The sequence below is a fragment of the Prionailurus bengalensis genome, chromosome B2 (assembly GCF_016509475.1).
Source record: "Prionailurus bengalensis isolate Pbe53 chromosome B2, Fcat_Pben_1.1_paternal_pri, whole genome shotgun sequence".
NCBI lineage: Eukaryota > Metazoa > Chordata > Mammalia > Carnivora > Felidae > Prionailurus > Prionailurus bengalensis.
The window spans coordinates 123,538,557-123,556,448 of record NC_057349.1 but is presented as its reverse complement, the minus strand read 5'-3'; the positions used below and the strand labels follow the sequence as shown (position 1 = coordinate 123,556,448).

Genomic DNA, 17,892 nt, shown 5'->3' with positions numbered 1-17,892 from the left:
AGTAACACTGCACGTGTTTAGGAATCTGACTTTTGAGAGGAACAAGAACCCAAAATAAAGAAAAAAAAAACACAGAAAAGTGAGTGTGTGTGAAAAATGGCTATTTTTAAGTTATGTGAATTATATTAAGTGAGATTAAAAATAGTACATATAAAAGCAGAATAACATGCCATCTGCAAGTGAAGAAGCAGAGAGAAACATAAAAAGTAAAAGAAACTATAAAGTAAAACTTTCTGGGGCCACGGTTTCTCAGGACAGTTCTACATTACACAGGCAGTTCAATAACTTACACACAGTCAGCCTTGGTCAGAGAAGGTTAGACTTTTGTTGAGAAAGATTCAAGATTGTAAACATACCTAAGTTATACTCCAATTAAAGAAGTGAAAAAAATTTAAGGTAAGGATACCTGAAATCCCACCTATCAGTAATCTTCTTTAAATTCTGGTTAGATCTTTCCAAACGCTTTTCAACAAAAATGTGTACACATATGTGTATGCTCGGTTGTATATACAGTTACATGTGTATCTGTATACACATATTTCATAATTCTGAAAGGTTTTTAAATCCATGCTTGTTTTATGTGTCCACCACTGTCAAGACGCAATTATGTTGAATACTTCAACTCTGAAACAGCTATAGGTATTAGAAACAATACTGTATTTTGGCAATTTAGTCCCTAAGGAGATAATGTTTACGTAACAGGGGAAAATTATGTTATTTGGAAATACATAAAGGCCTGGACATACAAGACGTGCTCAGGTATTGAGGAATATAAAAAGTACCAGATCTGGAAATAAAAGATCTAGGTTCAAGTTGGGCTCCATTACTCGCCAGCCGTGTGATAATGGCCCACCCCTCCGCCTCCCTGGGACAACTGCCTTCTGGATATGGGAGTACACACCCACGGTAGCATTGTACGGATTAAAGTAAATACTGTATGTGAACATACTTTGTAAACTGGACATAGCTAATCAAAAATAAGAAGTTAAATATAAGAACAGATATCGATGTGGCAGAAGTGGAGGCCTAAGACTCTTCTCCTCTTGGACCTATCCTGCTCAGCATTCCTACTGCCTGAAATCCATTCAGTAGGGCGCTACTGACCCGGGACCCCCAGCACTGCCACAAAACCAAGTATGCCCCTACTAAGAATTACTGCGGGTTTAATTTAAAGTGTCAATGTAACTAGGGAAACACACACATTAAGCCTCAGGTCCTTTCACCTCCATACAAGTAAGTGGATAAAAGTGTTCTTCCAAGGGGGTAAAAGTCACGGAGAGGACAGGAGGTAAAGAATGCTTAAGTCAAGTTTATCTGGTATATACCTTTCCAGACACTTTTCAATGAAAATGTACATCTACACACACATTACAATCATAAAAGCTTTGTAGAATCAATAATCATTAAGATCGCAATCACCTAGGTCTAGCCCAGCCCCAGTGGAGTGCTTGATATTGGCCACGGTGGGAAGGCTTACGCCACTAAACTTCTATTTCCAACACCACAAATCAGGTTGCCCCCACCTACCTAGAGAGCCAGCTGTTAAACATTTATCAGGAAACCGCTGGTCAGCCCTTACTGTTTTATGTTGAATTAACAAACTGTGAATAAATTTAAATTGTATCATTATCAGGCCTTATAAAGAAGAAAAGGACTGCTAAAAATGCTAGTGTCTTGTATTTATAATTTCAGAGCTCATAAATGACACTAAATTTAAAAGTTATGTACTTGGAGAACACGTTGACAAAAAAGGTTCACACTGTCACCAAGAAACTGAACTCCAAGGTGGCAGAGGACAACAAAAGGCCAGGTTGAGGCTGCCTGCTTCTGTTGCCATGAAATACAAATTATTATCTCACCCCTGGAGACTAGAGCTGAAATGGGCCTCAACCCCAAAGGGAGGGTCTTCTGTCGTCATCCATTCTGGTAGTAGTAATACTGACCATAGTAGCAAACACTTACATAGCACTTACTCTGTGCCAGCATATGTGTATATTACTCATCTAATCCTCATAACAAGCCTATATGGTAGGTACGATTATCCTCTCCATTTTAAGGAAGAGGACTTCGAGCTATGCCATTTTAAAATAGTGTGCTCAAGTTTATACAGAAAGTAAAAGGCAGCTGGGCTCCATAGTCCGTGGTCCTGACTCCTATGTTATCAGGGAATGTGCCAGCCCACAATTAGTCCATGCAACTTGGACTTTCCGCTATCCCAAATCTGTATTTGTGACTACATAGCTCCCGGCTACTCCCACTAACCCCAACGCAAACGACATGCTTAGGACTCCCTTTAGTGTGTTTCTACTTCTCTGCAGGCCTTTACTTTTATCGTTTCCTCAGCAAGATATTCTGAACCTTCTATTACAAGGGCTGTCAGATAACAGACATTCTATAAAAATGCCTGAATCATAGAACAGAGTACAGCTGTACCATTTTGTAACCAAAAAGGAGCTTAACAGTTGAGTTGGAAACATTAACATTGTTGGTATAGGCAGAGTGAGTTTCACATCATACATGCTTGGATGAGCACAGTTTGAAAACACTGGAATTAAAACTCACTTCATATTTTTCTTGCCAAAAATTCTGTAAGTCTAAAAGAAACACTGTTATTTGGTATCTTGCTACCAAAGACCATCGACAACAAAATGTTTGGAAGGTTAGAGTATTTATAAAAGTATCATGAAACTGAAGAGTATTCGTCTAAGGCTAATTTGATCATTTTAGCTTTTATTAATTTATGAAAGTTCTATCTTTAAATATCCGAGGTTTGCTACCCCTGGAAGAGACAAAATGTTGCCTTTCCTAATGAAAAAATGTAATTACAGAAGCTTTTACTTTTCCTTGGCTGTCATACATAGCAGATCTTTTGATTTCTGACTGGGATTACGCAACAATCTACTTAGTATGAAACCAAAAACAAGCACTCCGAATTCAAATCACGCTCATGCATGATTGCAGGGCAAAACATGGCTCAGCAGAAAAAGAAGTAACCTAATGGACAGCACATCAGAGGAAGATAATATGCTAAAATCTACGGTGATAACATTCACAGAAGAATGGAAATAATTCACTACAAAATATTATAGATTTAGTACTATTATCTTGAGTGAAGTTTAGAAAGAACCAACATGTACTGTTACCGAGCATATTGCCCATCAGCTAATGGGAATTCTGGTATTTTCATAAAGGCTGGAGTTTTTATTTAATCTAAACACACTAATTTCATATGCTATGTTGCATACTACTTTTTAGATTTCTATTATTTACTCAGTGAAACATAATGAGCTACTATATAGGTAAACTACTTAAAGCTCTTTCTATTAGATATGATAGTATATCTCCATAAAACAAAAATATGGAACTTGAATTTTATGTTACTAAATCACATTGTCAGTTTGGATATAATGTCTACAATATAAATTATTTTATTTATTTATTTTTAAAATATTTATTTATTTTTGAGAGAGAGAGAGAGCAAACAAGGTAGGGCAAGGGAGAGAGAAGGAGACAGAGAATCAAAGCAGAGTTCAGGCTCCAAGCTGTTCACGCAGTGCTGACGTGGGGCTCAAACTCATACACCGTGAGATCATGACCTGGATGTCAGACACTTAACCGACTGAGCCACCCAGGTGCCCCAATAGGAACTATTTTAAAATGAATTTTTAAGGCCTTAAAAAACTAAATAAAATATAAAAATGAGCAAATAGATGAAATCTTATATTTTAAGAGTTTATGTTACAAAAACTGGCCACACCCAACCTAGAGGCAATAACTGTATAATTATCAGTGCTAAAAATTAAACAAGTTACGGGTGGTCTTTTGTCTTAAATCTTTTTTTATTAAAATGAATGTTCTGGCACTAAAAATATCATCAATCCAATGAGATTTAAAATTCTTCAGAGGATAAATTTAACTCATATCACATGGGGTAAGAAAATCTACCAAAAACATATCTTTTCTGACCTTTCCAGTGAGTGGTCACCACACACAAATAATGCGAGACATTATTAGAGTATAGTTAAAGCCACATTCTCAGCATGTTTTGAGAATTACAAGATATAGTACCTATATTCAAAACTGAAATTTTAAAAAAATGATTTTTTCTTCTTCTGTTTATTCACCTTCTCATAATAAAGTCTTTGACAGTCCTATATTGAAATACACAACTATTAACCTCCAGTTACATTTAGTCTGAAGGTAGAACAGTAATTTAGTAGCCACAATGTATGTTAAAATTAAAATTCTCTTTCTGGAAAAAAGAGGATGTTGCTTCTACATACTGCCTTTGATGGAAGTTGGTTTAAGTTTTTAATCCACTTCCTATTGAGAAAATACCATTTTTACAGAGGAAAAATAAAAAGAATACCAGGCTTCAGGCTTGACGAGGGATAATAGTCCCAAAGACCTTAAAATGGCCCTGGTGAATGGAAGCTTAGGGGACACTAAAAGCTTGGCTGGGAAGGCAAGAGAAATATAAGAGAAGAGTTAAAGGAAAATACAGGATAAAGGAACAAGGTACAGGCTAAGGAGGAAGTCAACGGGGAATTGAAGATTAATGATGTAGGAGGGAGAAGGGGTGATTTCAAGGAGTAAAGTTCTGAAAAAAACAAGAGCATATGGGATTAAGAGTACTCATGTCCAGTGGTAGCAGAGGAATGGATTAGTACAGATTTAGATAATCTGCAGGCTTGCGGTAGAAACTGAGATAATTTGTGCTTGAGCCCTATAGTTTTCTGTTGTTTTTTTTTTTGAAAAAAGAAAAACAAGGTCTTTTACTGAATAGGGTTGGTGAGGTGTCTTGAGAAGCGAAGCAAAGGCTGGAAACAGTTTAAAATTAGCACAGTATTTTTAAGCATGTCTTGTTCTATAATTCTTATAATCATCTTGTGAGGATAGACAATATTAATTCCATTTTACATATAAAGAAACCTGGACTCTAAGTTATATAGGAAAATACCTATTAAATGTCGTTTCCACCTATATGTTAAGGATCTCATATTATTTAATTATAATTTCACTTTTTCCAAATGCTTACAGATACAGCTGTGACACTTTTGATCTTATAGCACTTCACAGAATCATGACCTAAGTCATTCCTCTCCCCAGAAGCACTAAACATCTATCTTCCAATCTCTGTCTTGCTCAGGATTCAGGAAAGAAGCAAAGCCTATTTCTTAAAAATGGAGAGAAAAGTAAGGCCGTGAGCCTCACATTGTGATCATTTTTGAGCGTGTTTAGTTGCCTACAAGATTTTAGAGTAATACAGTTCATATTCAAAAGCCCAGTCTTAACAAATATTCCTGCGACAAATCTACATCTACAAAAGTCAGGCATTTCCCAACTGAGTCTTCAAGGATACTTAAGTATACGGATAAAACAGGGAATGGCCAGTAGGGTTAAGATCATGATGACAATTCTGAAAAGAAAATATAGGTAGTCACTAGGCTTCTCCCTTTAAACAGGACAGAAATGGATTTAATATGTCCCTTCATAGGATTCCCAAATCAGAAAGACCCAATTAAAACCGTTAGGGATGCAAAAAACTCCAATTAGTGAGATTCTGTTTCACAGAGACATGGCTTTGCAATTCTGAAACTACTTTCTGAGCATTCTAGGGTTTGCAAATAAGTCCATATATTGTGGATAATGGGAATTAGGAGTTACAAATTTGGAAAAGGAGAAAAATAGAATAAATACTGTGTAGTGTAGAATTGGAACTGGGATGTATGTCTGGAGACACACATACACACACATATATATTCATACATAGATGCATATGTGCACACACACATATACACACTCATCTACATACATTCACAAACATACATATACTTATACTGATTCTTTCAACTATAACAATCTCAGTCTTAAGATTCATATAATTAACCCTGAAGAAATGGAATTTCACAATTTTTAAAATCTAAATTTAAAAGAAATTGGCTACACAACCTACTGTGTAGAAAGGTGTCATTACAGGAATAACTATCAGGACAAAGGCTTTTAAATGGAGCAGCAAGGCTATCTTTAAATAGCAAAGAATTTATGTATGCGGCAGTTATAAAAACAGAAAAAGTACAGTATTAATCCCAGTGGCATAAATTCAAATGTGCCCAGCTCAGATCATTTTATTAGTACGATAAACACATTATCTTTCATAAAAGTTGAAAAGATACAAATGCTACTTAGTATTTCACAATGTAACTTATAAAAACCACTGTACCTTACAGTAAAATCATAGGAGCAAGAGGCCAGAACGGAAGCATGAAACGGTGAAAACTACAAAAACAAAACAAAACTTTCGGTGAAAACTACAAAAACAAAACAAAACTTTCTCAAGTTAGCTGTCATTATAACTTGCTGCTTCATAAGGTTATTCCCACAAGCATTACAATAAATTAAAGTTTAGTCAAGACTGTCACTTAAAATTCTGCTTTCCCAAACCTTCCATGCCTTAATTCAAGGCAAAAATCTTCTAGTCTCTTAAGTATCATCTGCAGGAAAAACATTTACTTTTATATTCTCCAAAGAAAAATCATTCTTTAAGCTTTTTAGCACTTATTTAGAATAAAATATTCCCAAAGGGTGGCTATTCTGGAAAAATTAAATACATTTCATAATGCCTATCCAAAAATAACTCCTACAAATATAAGGGATTTAAGTATGTGACAGTACAAATATATAATTATATAATTTACCAATGTTACAAATACATATTATGATTGCTATTGGCACAAGTATCAAATAATCATTTAAATGTTAAATAAAAACATCTTTAAAAGAATTTTTATGTTATTCATACAACACAGCTAATGAAAAGGATAACAAGGACAAAAACTGCAAATTTAAAGAGGAATATCTTTTAGACAAATAATCAACATACTTTAACAGGCTTCCCAATGTAATTATATTTCTTCAGTTTTTTTCTCTCCAGTATTTTAATGGTTATATATATAAATAAAACTACTTTCAAATATACTTTATAGTTTACAAAATACTTGCAGAATACGGAGTTTCATTCTCAAAAGCATTGTGAAGTAAATACTGACAGTATTTCCCAACTACGAAAACCTGTGTACCATTAAAACAACATGGCGCTGCATCTCATATGTTGGGTTGCAGCCAATAAAAATTAAAATACTAATTTAACTAAAATTTAGAATTTTTCAAATAGGAATAACCCAATTATTTAAAAGATCAATAAAGTACTTCTTTACCCATAATGTAACAAAACAAAAAATGAAATTGGGAGATGTCACTTAACAAGATATTTTCCGCAGTGACTTAGCAAAACCTACCAATAAAAGCTGGGAAACTAACATAAGCCACCTTATAACCAGGCAAATTGCTTGGGAGTAGCAGAAAAAAATTATCTTTATCTCATCCTCTGCTGTTTGCAGAGTGGAAAATTTTCTATACCCCAAATGTTTGTGAATATCCATACGTATTACCCTGTTAAAGAAAGGAATTAGCCACCTCTCTATAAACTTCAACAAAAATACCAAGAATTACCTAGTTAAAAACACATGAAAAGGAATAGTAGAATGGAAATGACAGAATAAAAATACATTTGCAATTAAACTTAAGCACTGATTGGCTACATTGTCCCAATTTATTCAGTAATTATTCAAGTATTTTAACTAATTTTAGCTTTCATTTTTTATCATCATTAATTGGCTAACAAAAATATGCACAAAAAGAATCAATATTCCCAACCTCTAAACACCTTTTATATACGCTTCATTGATAATGTTTCTGTTTATGCTCTACCCATAGAAAGATGAGCACTTACTTTTACTCTCCTAATAGCATACGTGTGACCCAGAAGTTCGAATACTGGTTGTCGTATGTTCCGCAGGTCCCAGCCCCTCAAACTACAATCAACTGCCCCCGTCACCAGCAAATTCTGCAAAATGATTCACAAAAAGGTGAGCAGTGCACACGTCAGAACAAGGTGTAGTCTCAAAAGCACTGTGGAGTCTTCATTCTACCTTTAGTAGTATCAATAAGGACATAAGGGGTTAAAAATCATGCCTGACAAATGAGCCCACCTTTCTCTTCAGTGTATTCTGAGGCTTCACCAGGTGTTAAAGGGCAAGAGGCCTGCTAACTTAGGAATATGGGGGAAGGGCAAAGGGTACAAATTAGGTTATGTTTTTCTAAATCTAATTCAATCATTGTGCCCCACTCTCATGAGCCATGTCTTAACATAATATCTAATCATAACTGAGACCTTTTGTAAAAAGTGGTGATTCTTCTGTCTAGTCAGGTTTTACCAATCCTTCCATCTAGAGTCCTCAGTGAACTCACAATTCCTGGGTGAATTGGGCCACGTGCTGGCTCCAAAGTCAGCCCCATCCCATGTCAACCAAAGCAGCAATTCATTGTCTGAATGTGCTGGGTTCCAGTGTAAGCTCATTTGAGGAAAAAATTTCAGTGATTTAAAGCAGAAAAAAAAAAAAATTTAACAACTCTCAACTATGTATCAGCACCTTTTTTAGAATTCCCCAAAGTATAACATATAGTCTACAATTCATTTTCCTATATGGAAAACTCATTTATGATGACAGAAATTTGAACTGCAGTTATCAGCACTGAAATTTTTATTTAGATCAAGTATTATTATTGAACGTGTACTCTATTTTCTTTTAATCTATTTTATTTCTTTTTAAAGAACTCTGCCAATACAATGCCCTCTTAACTTTCATTAATAAATTTAAAACTGAGAAAAAACAGGCGTATGTTTTCTCCATCTGTCACAGTCAACAGACCACTTTAGGACATAAACAGTGTATCAATTCATGTTTAATCCACTTCTGTTCTGAATTCGTATGTTCATGTGGTTAACTGAAGCTTTGCAAAAAGGCACAAACGGACACTTATTGAAGCATCAAGTTTGGTCAGGCTTATATGGGAAGATGAAACAAAATTTAAAAACTGATGGACTTTCAAACTAAAAATCAAGTAAAAAACAGTTCAGCAGCCTAACCAGCAAAGCGAACAAGAAATAATAGCAGATGATAAAAATTGGTGGGGTTAAGAGCAATAAAGGAAAAAAAATTACATAAATTGTAAAGCAGTTTCCCAAACACGCAAGTAAGGCTGCACTGTTGAACTTTGAGAATTTCTATTTCTTATTGTGCCTGTTTTATGTGCACTTAAATCCAATTAATGCTAATGTGGGTCGCTCACAGTCATCAATTACAAATGAAGAGGGACTGCCTTTAACCTAATGGTCCATAAACACCATCAAAGTCCACACAAACAAGGATAAAATAAAATCTAAAGCATTTCAACATTAGCAAGGGCTCAGCAGCTCAGGACAGATCCAGACAGGGTACCTCATTGTATTTACACCAGTCACAACTCAAAATTTCTGCCTGATGTGCTGGAACCACAATTCTGACTCCTGTTGACTTCACATCCCAGATTCTCAGCGTCTGATCACCTGATGAAAGATAAAGACTTGATCACTTTCCATCACACCACTTGGATGCACAGTGACATTGTACTCATGATGATAAATTGAGGAAAAATACACTGTTTTACTGTTAGGATACTGCTGTCTTCCTCTCTCTCTCTCTCTCTCTCTCTCACACACACACACACACACACACACACACACACAACACACACAAGGTTTTTAACTATTATAATGCATAGGAACTACTAAAAGTGATGAACTACAAAAAGTAATGTGCCATGACAATGTTTTTAGATCTACTTAAAGCAGGAAATCTGAATTTCACACTGACACAAACACAGTAGCAACTAAGAGTGCATTTCTCTTTAGGATAGGAAAAGGCCCTGAAAATCCTCAGCTTCCAGTAAATAACCCTGTAGCACCCTATACCAGTACAATCTATAAAAACAAAATGCTAACAGTTTTACTGTTAAATGTGGGCAGTCTACCAAAATAGAGAAATTTTAAAGTTAGCTTTTATGTTTACTACATTTTAATGGGCCAGGCGGAGGTATATTTTTCTCCTTGGAAAAAAACAAGTTGAAAGAATTTAAGGATTATATTTTGCATTTTTACACAAATGGTTTACATTGCTTAGTTCCACAAAGTTATCCCTGATTAAATGTTTTATATACTGTTTGCCTTCAATTTTTATAAACTATTAGGAAACACAAAATGACCAGATGAACAAAACTCAGGATCTATATATCTATATCAACGGTAAATTATAAACAATAACTGATGCAAAGAGAAAGCTGGTAAGGCCTGATGAAAGAACACAGTCTATGGTGTGATGGCAGGCAGCTTGAATTCCATTAGAAGTTGTGCCACCCGGAACAAGCTACATAGTATCTCAGACCGATTCTTCATTTCCAAAAAGAAACAGAATGCCTACATGTAGGGCTGTACAAGAATTTAGTGTAATAAAGTGTCTGTAAAGCACTTAGCATGATCTCTAGCACATAGTAGATATTTTAATATATGGTATACAATAATGCTAAAATTTTAAATTGTCTTTTACTTATATATGTTTTCCTACATTCCCAATTCTAAATCATATGTCATGTATCTAAATATAGCAATTTTAGGCAATGGGTTTTTTTCTGATTTCTTTGGAAGTTGTTTAAGAAATGTAAGAATTGCATTGTTGGTGGTAATGAAAGGTAAGGATTAACAATGGGGCTCTGGAGTTCTAGGGCTTAATTCTAATCCAGCTCAGTCATTTGCTCCCTGATGATGTTTAAAAAAAAAAAAATTCAATGTTTATTTATTTTTGAGAGCGACAAAGCACAAGCAGGGAGGGACAGAGAGAGAGAGAGACACAGTATCCGAAACAGGCTCTGAGCTGTCAGCACAGAGTTGAACTCCTGAACCTCAAGGTCATGACCTGAGCGGAAGTCATCAGACACTTAACCCACTGAACCACCCAGGCGCCCCTCCCTGCTGATGTTTAATCAAATTACTTAACTTCCCTGATTCTCATTTTCCTTACCTGTGATAAAATATTTACTTTATAAAGTTTAAATGAGATAATGTTTTTAAAAATAAAATCAGAAAATATACCCATGATTAGAAGTCACTCCCACCCCTATTTACAATAACATGAATAACAGCGAATATTTATTGAGTGTTTACTATATACCAGGTGGTGGTCTAAACATTTTATATGCCTTAACTTTTTAAAAACATAACAAGTGAGATAGAAATTTTGATCATATAAAAAGTAATTTTTGTAGTAATTTACAAATGGGGAAACTGAGGCTCATGGAAGTGAAATAATGCCCGCAAGAGAGCAAGCAATGGAACCAGGATTGGACCAAGAGCCTAGGCGGGCAGGCTCCCCAGCCTGTGTGCACCACACCCACCCTGCACTGCTTCTTAATGCTACTGGAGGGGAACTGCCATATGGCCAATATTGGCTGAATCTTGAGGAATTATTCTTTTAACTTCTATGCTTTTCCAATAAATTGGAGAAAAAACATTTAATCACACACACACACACACACACACACACACACACACACACCATTCTACCATATTTGCCCCACGGTTATTTTAGAAATAAAAGTAGTAACACAAATAAAGGTTGAAACCTCTATTGTAGTTTCAATCCCATTCCTCATCGTCCTTGCTCAGAGGTCATCACGATCACGAATTTGGCATCCCTTCAGTCTGTGTTTTTGTAATACTTCCACTATATTTTTATGGATCCACATATATGTATCATTGCTTTGTGTGTGGGCTTTGCAGTTTTTTATTTAAAAATACCATCTTCAGGGGCGTCTGGGTGGCTCAGTTGGTTGGGTGTCCAACTCTTGATTTCAGCTCAGGTCATGACTTCATGGTCATAAGATTGAGCCCTGCGTCGGGCTCTGCACTGGGTGTTGAGCCTGCTTGAGATTCTCTTTCTGTCTCTCCTCCTCCCTCTCCCTTCCCCCCCTACCCCCCCACCATGTGTTCATGCATGCTCTTTCTCTCAAAAAATTTTTTTTCAAATAAATAAAAATAAAATACCATCTTCATACTCTTTTCAAATTTGAGTATAGTTGCCATATTAGTTTCAGGTGTACAACATAGTGATTCAATATCTCTATATGGTATGCTGTGCTCGCCACAGTATAGCTACCAATCTGTCACCACACAATGCCACTATACTACCATTGACTGTATTCCCCGTGCTGTACCTTTTATTTCCATGACTCATTCATTCCGTAACGGGAAGACTGCATGTCCCACTCCCCTTCACCCATTTTGCCCATCGCCCATCCCTCTTCCCATCTTCTTACTTTTCTTTTTTTTAAATGTTTACTTATTTTTGAGAGAGACAGAGACAGAACGCGAGTGGGTTAGGGGCAGAGAGAGCAGGAGACACAGAATCTCAAGCAGGCTCCAGGCTCTGAGCCGTCAGCACAGAGCCTGATGAGGGGCTTGAACTCATGAGCTGTGAGATCATGACCAGAGCTGAAGTCGGATGCCCAACCGACTGAACCACCCAGGCACCCCTTTCTTCTTATTTTAAAAAAGATTGAAAACCACTCTGATAAAAGAAAGGAACTTACATTTTTGGATCTAGGTAAATATGACGGGGATGGAAAGGAATGATGAGTTTGAAAGTACCAAATGGAAACTGTTCAGAATCGATATAGACTAGAGCTTCAGATATCTTCAGGAGCCCTAGTCATAGTCAATGTCTAGCCACCAGTCAGTAGAATTTGTAAATTCTAAATACCTTTGGTAAAATTATCTTTAGGCTCTCCCCAGCCTTCTGAGTATAAAGCAAGGTGGCGTGGGTATCTAGTGTTTGGACTTCCTAGCAATACACTTCTTATAGGACAAGCATCCTTTTCTCACCATGTGACTCCAGAAAGACCTATGGCTCAACACAGCTGACCACCCACGGACAGGTCCAAGCAAGGCCAGTCATAGTATCTTATTCCCTGTCCTGACCACAGATGACAGGTGAAAGGTAGGTACTTGGGGAAAAATGGCAGTCCCTCCCTTAGGATTCATAGATTATTAAATTGAGGAGCTGCTGACGGCCACATGTCTCACTGTTTGGGGAAAGCCAGCTTGCAGAATGAAGTTAACAAGCAGAGAAAAGTCCAGATTAAAGACAGAAAATATGTACTGGGACTGTTCAAGCATCCCTTCCGTTTCTGGGGTTGCCTTTCAATAAATTCTACAAAGACCTAAGAGAGCTCAAGTTCTAACACCTGTAGGCAAAGGAGACCCCTTACCATCATGGAGGGAGTAAATGGAATCCCCTAAAGCTTCAGTCTGGAAAAAGCCTAGCCCCAGAGAAGAACATTTGGTTGAGCACAAGGCTTCCACTAAAACATAGGAAATACCTAAATGATGTACAGAAGCTTTCAAAAATTTATATTTAATATCAGGTCTGAAACTCTAAAGTCTGCTACAGCTACAACTAAAGCACTGTTGAAAGTTGAATGTGCTGTGTTCATCCTAATAATTACATTTTATGGGTAAGTGAATGGTTTAGAGTACCAAAGCCTTACAGTGAGTGTGGACTAGGCCATCAAGAGGTAACTTATTCTAGCAACATTATAGATGAGTCTCACAAAACATAATGTTGAATGAAAGAAACCTGAAGGAGTAGTATAAGAAGAGGCGAAATGAATCTATGCTATTAGAAGGCAGGACAGTGGTCATCCTGGAATGGGGTAGGGGAGCCTCTCAGAATGTTCTGTTTCTTGATCTGGCTGCTGGTACACAGATGGGCTCACTGTGGAAATTCTTTGTGTCATACACTTAAGATCATGCACTGCTCCATGAGTGTATTATACTTCACTAAAAGATTTAACAAAACAACAACAAAGACTGGGTGCGTGGCTACTCCCAATTTCTCTGGGACAATATTTTGGTTCCTCACTACCATATGCAAGCAACATTCACGCACACGCAAAATAAGCCCCGGTCTAGGGTGTCCCTTCTTGCAGCTAACTCAAGGGACACAAAAAGATGGAAACCGTTCTGAAGGAGCTAAGAATTCCACTTACTTACTTCATCCTCCTTTGTTTTCCAGGTAGGAGAGACAGCTTCTGGCCAAATGGTACCATGACTCACTCAACCCTTAGCCACCAGGATATCTGTATCTATATTGTTTTGTTTTGTTTTGTTTTAATTGCATTTTCCAGACAACTGGCCTTTCATTGCCAGCCAGACGTTTCCCAGGGCCCTGTGATAGTGCCATGGACCCACCTGAATTACCAGCTTCTCTTATCAGTTGCAGACCCACCACTGGCAGCAGAACCAGTGAGTTTAAGTGCACAGTATGGAGTAGGAAATGCTGCCTATGGCTACGTCTACTTTCAAACTGCATCAGGTAAGAGGAAGTTGAGTAAGGAGAATGAGCGTAAATGCTGAATCTGACACTGTGAAGAACGGAGCAGCAAAAAGTGCATACTGGGCCCAAATAATTGAATTGAATTGAAATGCCAGATGCTTATCAGATGTGACAGGACTTTTTTCTAAGAGTAGAATGAGGGTGGGTTTTTTTCTTTCATTTTTATTTGTATTTTTTTAACTACTGGACCCCTTCATTCAGGCATGACTATGACTTATGCAATTATGTGGAGTCTGTAATAGCAATAACTTAGTTTTCATGGTTCAAAAGAAAGTTTACTTCATGTTAATGTTCTTTATGTAAAGACGTAAATATTCTTCCCTTCTATCTCATATCATGAACTAGACAGAATGCGATGTCTTTAGAGAACTCTGCTTTGGAAGGGAAATCTAGATCTCAATCTCTAAGAACTCTCCTCTTTGGCCTGTGCTAACTTAGCCAATGATAACAAGTTTAGTTCTAGATTTGCAAATGCCATTTAACTTTGAAGGTGACTAAATTCTTAGAATGATCTAGATGCTATACTCTTATATATTATCCTAAAATGCAAACTGCTATAAGCAGTTGAGTGGCACAGTTAATCATATGTGTGCCACAGGATTAGACATAAAATACATCTTGACGACCTATCATATAAGCTTCTACTATTTGCGATATTTGTAAAAACAAAGATTTTGCAACTTTGGGCTCCACCACCATGAAATTTACATTTGAGGGTTTTTTTGATGCAAAGACTATAGCATGTTTTACAACAAGCTCCTGTCTGTAAGCAAGAAGACAAAGTAAGAAAATTGATGAAGACTCAACTATCACTAACAAAACTGAGAAGAAAAAAAAAAAAAGCTAAGGCGTTCTCAAACTATAGAAACCACTTCCTCTCCGAATTTAGCACCGAAACCATTCTGTGGGTTTTTAAAAAAGAGATGAGGGGCGCCTGGGTGGCGCAGTTGGTTAAGCGTCCGACTTCAGCCAGGTCACGATCTCGCGGTGCGTGAGTTCGAGCCCCGCGTTGGGCTCTGGGCTGATGGCTCAGAGCCTGGAGCCTGTTTCCGATTCTGTGTCTCCCTCTGTCTCTGACCCTCCCCCGTTCATGTTCTGTCTCTCCCTGCCTCAAAAATAAATAAACATTAAAAAAGAAAAAAAATAAATAAAAAAGAGATGAACATTAAAAGAAACATGAAATTCCCATTACACCAACAGAAACAAACCATTAATCTGGCATCTCAAACAAAGCTGTACCATAGACTAGAACAGTGCTTTCCAGATGAGGCTGATCACTAGATTCAGCTGGGGCAATTAAAAAATATGCCTCCCAGGGTCGCCTGGGTGGCTCAGTCAGTCAAGCGTCCGACTTTGGCTCAGGTCATGATCTCATGGTCCGTGAGTTCGAGCCCTACATCGGGCTCTGTGCTGAGGGCTCAGAGCCTGGAGCCTGCTTCGGATTCTGTGTCTCCCTCTCTCTCTCTGACCCTCCCCCGTTCATGCTCTGTCTCTCTCTGTCTCAAAAATAAACAAACATTAAAAAAATTCTTTTAATAAAAATTAAAAAAAAATATGCCTCCCAGAGGTACTTTATTCAGTAGGACTAAGATGACGCTCAGAATTTTGTTGTTTCTTTTTAAAGCCTCCCCGATAATTCTGATGGTTAACCAGGTTTCGGCATCACCGGCCTAGTATGTTATTACACAGCCATGCATTCTAGAGTCGACCTGGAGCAAGCTCTTCAGATAAGCACCGGTAATTCTTATGGTGCATACACATTCCATGGCCATTCCAATGCTCCTCAAATATGCTCTTTTCTCGCCACCTCCTGTTCCTTTGCTTTCCAGCTCTCATCTCTGGACTCTTGGTTGTTCACAGGTAACAGCGTGAACACTATTTCCTCAGGGAAGCTTCCCTGACCAGTCAACTTTGACAAGCTCAAGAATCCTTAGCTGTGTTTCCACAGAATTCTGAGCACACATGTTGGTAATAGAAGGCAGCATGTATAGAGCCCTTACTCTGTGCCAGGTACTGTTCTTAGCCTTTTACACACATTCGCTCACTTAATGCTCCTCAAAACTCCATGATGTAGGTATTATTATCACCCTTATTTTCGAAATGAGGAACGAAGGGAGACAGGAGTTAAGCAGCATGACTAAAGTCAGGTAATAGTGGTAAAGAATTTTGTCTCAGGCATCCCAGCTCTAGTCCATGTTGGTAACCACTATACTTACTGTGTTACCTCTCCAAAGAACTTCACACTCCTTAACATTGTCCATTGCTAGTTTTTGTTTCTTAGCATCTCTCTTTTCCACTGGATTGTGGCTCTAAGAAGACAGGAACCCTGTCTTGTTTTCTTCCTCAATGTATCTTCAGTGCCTTTCAATGTATCTTTTAGAAAACAGTGAACATTCACTTAATATCTGATGGACTCACTGTCAATGTCCCTCTCAACAATCAAAATTAACCTTAGATATGTTTTTAGACTTCTAATAATTTCATTACTCCCATATCTTTTTAAAGATTTTTTTTTAATGTTTATTGATTTTTGAGACAGAGACAGAGCATGAACAGGGGTGGGTCAGAGAGAGAGAGGGAGACACAGAATATGAAACAGGCTCCAGGCTCTGAGCTGTCAGTACACAGCCTGATGCGGGGCTCAAACCCACGAACTGCGAGATCATGACCTGAGCCGAAGTCGGACGCTTAACCAACTGAGCCACCCAGGCACCCTCATTACTCCCATATCTTATATAATAGTAATAAAAGCTATTTTACTGTTTGCCTGTGTAAGGGACTCAGCTATGTAAAAGAATACACATGCCCTATAGGAAACATATGAAAACAAGTCAAGTAAAGAAAATATGCAAAGAAATTCATCTACCTCCTAATACACTGTGCATAGGTTGGTAAACACATTGTCTCATCTCACATGAAAGAGCAAAAGCAACAGTGAGAGCTTCAGAGCTTGCCCCAACTTTTACTGTACCATAGACCCTCCTCTTAAGAGAGTGGAAGAAAAACTATAAATTTTTTCAACCTTATTAAATAGGTTACTATTTGAAAATCATTATGAAGGAATATTTCAGGAAAATGGCAAATGCTTAATAAACCTTCCAATGAGTTTCTAAAACCATAAAAATGGCAGAAAAAATGCCTTTACTTTATCCAATTTTTTAAAAAAAGAAACCTATTTTATAGCTTATATGTCCAGTGCTTGGTTTTCATGAAATCCCTTCTGATTTAAGTGTTGGATGTGCATACAATTCAGTGAGTATCGGCCTCCTAGAATGTATCCAGCCACTTCAACCTAATCACTGTTCACTCTTTATTCTTGCTGTATGTACTTTGAGTACCACTCTCTCTCTCTCATTTCTCATTCCCAATTGCAGGAGCTAAGCTGGGCCCAAGCCAGTCAACATATTACACTCCCCCCCCCCCCGCCCCCCGCCACGCTCGCCTCTCCTAGGCACAGTGATTAGTTTAGAAACATTCACATGGACCATCAGATGAGAGAAAATGAAACTTCCTAGATGTCTGAGAAGGAGACTCATGATTTTTCCTACTGGACAGAAACCAGAAA

General features: G+C 37.4%; 1 protein-coding gene across 1 annotated transcript in view; it reads right to left on the bottom strand.

The window, feature by feature from the left end:
• PEX7 (peroxisomal biogenesis factor 7) overlaps positions 1–17,892 on the bottom strand; it is a 77,694-nt gene that overhangs the window by 37,988 nt on the left and 21,814 nt on the right. The window contains exons 6-8 of the mRNA XM_043593100.1: positions 9,342–9,448; positions 7,793–7,906; positions 6,224–6,279 (exon numbers count right to left, since the gene is read on the bottom strand). Coding sequence (XP_043449035.1) covers positions 6,224–6,279; positions 7,793–7,906; positions 9,342–9,448 — 277 coding nt within the window. The remainder of the gene's footprint in view (positions 1–6,223; positions 6,280–7,792; positions 7,907–9,341; positions 9,449–17,892) is intronic.